Genomic DNA, 6,170 nt, shown 5'->3' on the forward strand with positions numbered 1-6,170 from the left:
TCCGGTGATTGGGGCGGCGAATGAAGAATTTTGGGACAGCGGTATAATACAAATTCTTGCACAATACGTGACTTGTGCTTGGGGTCGTTGTCTTGGTAAAACTTAGAAGTATTATTAAGCCCCATCTTTTCAGAGCACTTTGAATGAGATTATTTTTGAGTATATTTAAATAATGATTTTTGTCCATGATACCGTCAATAAACACTAGGTTACCGACTCCATATGACGAAATGCAACCCCAGACCATTACGCTGTCTCCGCCGTGTTTCGCTGTACCTCTTGTATTTTCAAAATTAAACTCTTTATTCGCTTTCCGCCGCACCATAGTTCTTCCGTCGGAATTGTACAGATTGAATTTGCTTTCATCAGCAAATATGACATCCTTCCACCACGTCTCAGCCTTAGAAATTAGCTCTCTTGCAAAGGTTTTTCGTTTATTCCTATTCTTTTCGTTGATAAATGGTTTCTTTCTAGCTACTCTTCCATTGTAACCAGCTTGCCTCAGCACTCTCCGAACTGTTTCGGCTGAAACATTTTTGGAGCTTTCGCCTAATAGTTCACTAACTAGTTTTGGAGCACTTAAGCGCGGATTTTTTTTCACTTTCCGAATAATTTTGCTTTTCTCCCTCGTACATAAGAGACTTGGTATTCCAGTTTGCGGAATAGAATCAATGCGATTCTCAATATAAAATCGTCGACAGATATCTGCAGCGCAGTACTCTTACTTATACGAAGCATTGCACTAATTTCGCGATAGGCCTTTCCTTTTTCTCGATGACAAATTACAAGCTGTCGCACATCGAAACTCGTATTCTTTCCTTTGCGACCCATTTTGAACGAATTCACATTTACTACTGACAGTAGTGAGGTGACATGGACATCTAATGGTCCACGAGATTCTGTTTATAAACAAACGTTTTCCCGATCTTCGAATATCGCGTCCCCAGAAGGCGATTGCCAGAGAAATATAATACGTGTCCGAATATTTTTGTGAGCCACAAATGGTCCATTATTTCGTTTAATAATTTTTATTATGAAACGTATGTATATTTTTCAAATAAATTATACATGTTTATCATCCTTAATAAATGTTTTATTGCTGAAAACAATTTCCAGGGCGATTGCTTTATCAACAAACGAATTATTAAATCATAAAGTTAGTTGTACCTAGTGTCCGAATATTTATGGGAGTCACTGTAGATGTGCCATTTTGGTGGAGGCACACTTATGGTGTGGGGTGCATTCTCCAGCAGTGGCAAGTTCAGTTTAGCTTTTTCAACTGCACGAATGAATATTGTGGAGTATATTGGAATACTTCAAAATCATGTAATGCCGTTTATTCATCCAAACGGTCATGATTCATGGACTTATCGATAAGATAATGCTCCAATTCACAAAAGTCGACAAACTACAGCATGGTTTGAAACGTTTGATATCAATGTATTGAAATGGCCTGCATGCTTCCCAAATCAAAAACCAATCCTAAATCTGTGGGGTATCATGGTACGGCATGTTTATAAAAATAATCAACAATTTTCAAACATTTTGGAGCTAAAAACAGCTGTTGTTGAAGCGTGGAATGATATTACTGAAGAAACTTTGAAAAAACTAGTTAACAGTATGAACAATCATGTTTTTGAGTTAATACATAAAAAAGGAGGGTGGACATATTGTTACTGACGACTGACGAAAAGAGTCGTATTTTCTGAGAGCACGTGGCTGGTGCACACCGCGACAGAGATTTATGTAAAAGACTAGAAAACCGAGCGTACCTGTGTCGCGCGAAAGAATTTGCTCTTTCCGTGGGCGGTGTTTTATTTTCCGAGAAACTGTTTCCCTTGATACTTGTGGATGGAAAAAATTGTGTTATGTGTACTATCAAAAGTGAGAATACTTCACCTCGCCTGTGACAAAATGTGGAAAATACAAAGCAGATACTGTTGTTTAACGTTTCTACGTACAAACAGATTTATATTATTTATTAATTGCATAATCGAAGCAGCCAAGCGATGGGGGGGGGGGGGAGAAATCACAGCGGGCAGAATTATAATAAATCAGCATACGGGATGGATATAACGATTTTTGATATTTCGCGGTCGGTTAAATTAAATTAAATAATTCGCGGCTAAAACTTGTTGCTCTGACGCAATAGCGAAGAGAAGCGAGGGTGGTGACGACACGAACGTGAAAGCTACCAGCAAAACCGGGGGTAATGTAGAATAGAAAATGAGGAAGAGACGAAGATAAAATTCCATCGTGAGGATAACTAGCTCTCGAGCTTCGCTGTCGGTTTCTACGTGCAATATTGCTTTTCATTAGAAGTGACAAAAAAATGTGACCGTGACCCTACGTGACATTAAATCTTAAACACGGTACCCTTTCATTTTCAAGGTATATAAACCCGTTCATTTTCATTCTTTTTGGTGCAGTAGCGGTTCAGTAATCGTGCAGTCATGTCGCGTTACACGCATAAGAGTCAATTCTAGTGAGATCGGGTTAAAGTCCCTTTCGAATCAAAACGTAACCTTATAGATTGCGTTAGTTCGGTATATATTCTATTTGGCATTCAACAATCGCTCTCTGACCCCGCATTGCCAGTGCGTCAAAACCGTGCGTCGTAGGTAACAATTTCTCCAATTTTACACTTACTACATTCATTCGCGACACAAACAACAACACTTGTAATTATTTCAATTCAGAATATACAGGGTGAGTCACCAATGTCATTTTTTTGGAGATATCAAGGTCACCTTGACTTTTTTAAATGGAACCACCCTTTTTTAAACACCTACAATGATAGTCCCTTTCATTAGGAATTCAGTGACTATAATTAGTCCAAGGTCATTCAAGGTCAAGGACAGAAAAAACGTATAAAACTAAAATATGGAAGACATAATTACCGGAAAGAACGTACCTGACTCAAGTTGGTCAGAAGCCAAAAGGCAGGAATGGGAACTTCTTGACACAAAAGTGCAAAAGGCAATAATCTTGTCGATTGATAGAAAAATGCTAATGCATCTCCTAAATTGTAAAACTTCAAGAGAGATGCTTGATAAATTAACATCGATATACGGGAAGGATACCGAACAAAAGAAGTGTGCACTGCTACAAGAATTTTTCAACTATTCTTTCGTAAAAGAGAGTGATATAGCAACACACGTGAGCACCCTTGAAAATCTGCCTTGTAGATTACATTCATTAAATCAAACGATAGATGACACAATGCTAATCACAAAAATACTAGCCACGTTACCTGCTCAATACGTACATTTCGCTAGTGCTTGGGATTCCACGCCATTAGCAGAAAAAACGTTAAGTAATCTTATAGCTAGATTGCAACGTGAGGAAAACCGGTTAAAATTAGAGGAAACCGCGCAAGAAAATCTGGCCTTCAAGTCGTCAATTAAAAAATGCTACAAATGTAATGGTCTTAATCATATAGCAAAGTATTGTAGGCAAAAATCAGCAGAACGTAATTATTTCAAAGACAGAATCGAGGAAAAACCTAAAACAAATACGGGAAATCACTCAAGAAATAATCAGAGGTGCAGTATCTGTAAAAAAACCAACCACGCTGAGAGAGATTGTTATTTTAGGAAAAATAAAACTGCAGCAACAGGTAGATATACTGATGAAAAGGTATGTTTCTTTGTTAATAATAATATAAAAACGAATGGATGGGTAATCGACTCAGGAGCTTCAAATCATACGATTAACGATATTAATCAGCTAACAAACGTAAAAATCGTTAATAACGACATTTCTACCGCAAAAAAGTCCGTAAAAATGGAAGGTAAATGCATAGGTGAAGTCGTAACTGAGAACTGTATATTAAAAAATGTAATATTAATTCCAGAGGGATCACTTCAAATTCCTTGAAGGATCACGAAGTCAGAACGGGCTGTACGTCATAGACATGAAAAAAACAAACACCTTGGAAAGTCTGTTGACAACAAACAGAGACACCATACAATGGCACCGAAAATTAGGACACCTCAGCTTCGCAAACATGCAAAAACTAATAAATATAAGCGAAGGTATGAATTCAATATCTAAATTCAATAATAATCCGGAAATTTGCGATATATGCATAAAGGCTAAGCAAACACGCAATCCATTTAACGGAGAGAGAGATAGAGCGTCGAAACCTTTGGAAATTATCCATACAGACGTATGTGGTCCCATAGAACCCACCACTTGGGATGGGATGAAATACTTTATAACTTTTCTCGACGACTTTACTCACTTTGCTGCCGTTTTTCCCATAAGGGGTAAACACGAGGTAACCGAAATAGTAAAATCATACTTAAAACAGTGTCAAGCAAAATGGGAGAGGAAAGTAGTAAAACTAAGGTGCGATAATGGCAGAGAATACGCCAACAAAGAATTACAGGATTGGTGCAAAAATAATGGAACAATCTTAGACTTTACAGTACCGTATTCGCCGCAGCTAAACGGTAAAGCAGAAAGGCTGAATCGTACTATTTTAGAAAAAGCTCTATCGTTAGATTCAAAAATAAATAAAGTAATGTGGGGTGAAGCAGTTCGAACGGCAATATATCTAATAAATAGAAGTCCTACAACTACAAGCGATAAAACGCAAGCAGAAAATTGGATAAAGAAAAAACCTGATCTTACTAATTTACAAATCTTTGGCTGTGACGCCCACGCAAAAGAACTGGGATATTTAAAGAAATTAGACGAAAGAAGTAAAAAATATACTATGGTAGGATATTCCACCAATGGATACCGCCTATGGGACGAATATAAAAAAAGAATAATAATTGTAAGAGACGTAATATTCAAAAATACCAGCGAAACTGAAGAGGAGCCAATTAACGAAAGTAAAACCTCAAGAGCAATAATTAGGACAGAACACAATGAAATTAATGATGTACTGAATACTAACAAGCAACTTGCAGACTTACTAACAAAACAGCTAAGTAATGTAAAATTCGAACAATGTAAAAATAATCTAGTATGTACGATATAACTGTTGTTTATATAAGTATAGTTTAGGATAAGTATTGTTGTTAAAAGAAGAAAAAAGTAAACAAGTGTTTCCTCTGCAATAATCACAAGAACTTACAGTTAAGAGGAAGTGTTTATATATACACATATATACTTGTAACTGTAAGCTATCGATAAGGTAGAAATCAATGTAATACCTGTCTAACGACATCTATACAATTATAAACATAATACTGACACGCGTCTGAACAGCGCACACGCGTTGACCTGATCAGTCGCTCTAGGACCTTCCTACTATAAACATACTTAAAAGTAAGACTACGTTGTTGTACATTCACATCCACTGCCATATCCTTATACCTAATTATAACAGAGACACGATATAACTGTTTAATACGAGTTTGCATAAAATTGCCCTAAATTGCTTGTTCGAATTTTTTGAAACTGGAACACTATCGATATTGAAAATTAATCGAATTGTTAAAGTTTCTTTGATTTCAAGAAATATACCTATTTCAGTTTGTTACAAGTTTAATAGATGCTCATTTATAGCGGACACAATATTTGATGATCGTTTAGTTTTCAACCGAGTGCGGGAATCGCACGGAATTTTGTATTCTGGAAAAATATCCTTCGAACCCTTTAATAAATTACTTGGTTGAGAATGATTGATGTTATTGTTGAGGTTGAGATGTTCCGGGGTATTCGGGGAGACACTTGGTACGCGTAGTGTAAACTACATTTATTCATAACGATATGCACTCCATAGCATAACACGAAAGGTAAACGATCGATAGCAAACACAAGACAAACATCTTCACGAGATGCGAACTTGTTTTTCCCGCCGCGCCAGCTCGTGCACGTTCGGCCGCGCTCGGCTGGGCATGCGCGTGACCCCAACAGTTATTTCCCAGAAATCATGTTTTTAAAAAAGTAATTGTGACGTCACGCGACGTGTGCGTAGTTTTAAGTCATCATATTGTTTTGTATTATATTGTTCTATACTCATAGCCGCTAAGTACACAACCATTGTAACACAAACACGATAGAACATAAGAACAATCCGATAGTTGAGTTACCAATCCACCTTACCATCACACGCACCTTCCCGCTAAACACCTCACCCTAAACCGCGCGACGACGATCGATAGTACGTCATCGCGTCCAGCGATCCCCACTCCGAGCGTTAATGCCTCCTA

General features: G+C 37.4%; 1 protein-coding gene across 1 annotated transcript; it reads left to right on the forward strand.

The window, feature by feature from the left end:
- The first annotated feature begins 2,883 nt into the window (after positions 1-2,883).
- Positions 2,884-5,701, forward strand: LOC143365142 (uncharacterized). The gene is made up of 3 exons (XM_076805067.1): positions 2,884-3,639; positions 3,857-4,948; positions 5,657-5,701. The coding sequence occupies exons 1-3, from the start codon at positions 2,884-2,886 to the stop codon at positions 5,699-5,701; spliced, it is 1,893 nt and encodes a 630-aa protein (XP_076661182.1).
- Positions 5,702-6,170: the final 469 nt, after the last annotated feature.

Source organism: Halictus rubicundus, unplaced genomic scaffold (assembly GCF_050948215.1).
Source record: "Halictus rubicundus isolate RS-2024b unplaced genomic scaffold, iyHalRubi1_principal scaffold1389, whole genome shotgun sequence".
In the NCBI taxonomy this organism is placed as follows: Eukaryota; Metazoa; Arthropoda; class Insecta; order Hymenoptera; family Halictidae; genus Halictus; species Halictus rubicundus.

Excerpts from the sequence above, each read along its gene's own strand:
- LOC143365142 (XM_076805067.1), top strand. The coding sequence starts at position 2,884 with ATGGAAGACATAATTACCGGAAAGAACGTACCTGACTCAAGTTGGTCA. Across the intron at positions 3,640-3,856 it reads GTAGATATACTGATGAAAAG|AGGGATCACTTCAAATTCCT; the intron begins GTATGTTTCTTT and ends TATTAATTCCAG. Across the intron at positions 4,949-5,656 it reads TAACAAAACAGCTAAGTAAT|GTTGAGATGTTCCGGGGTAT; the intron begins GTAAAATTCGAA and ends GTTATTGTTGAG.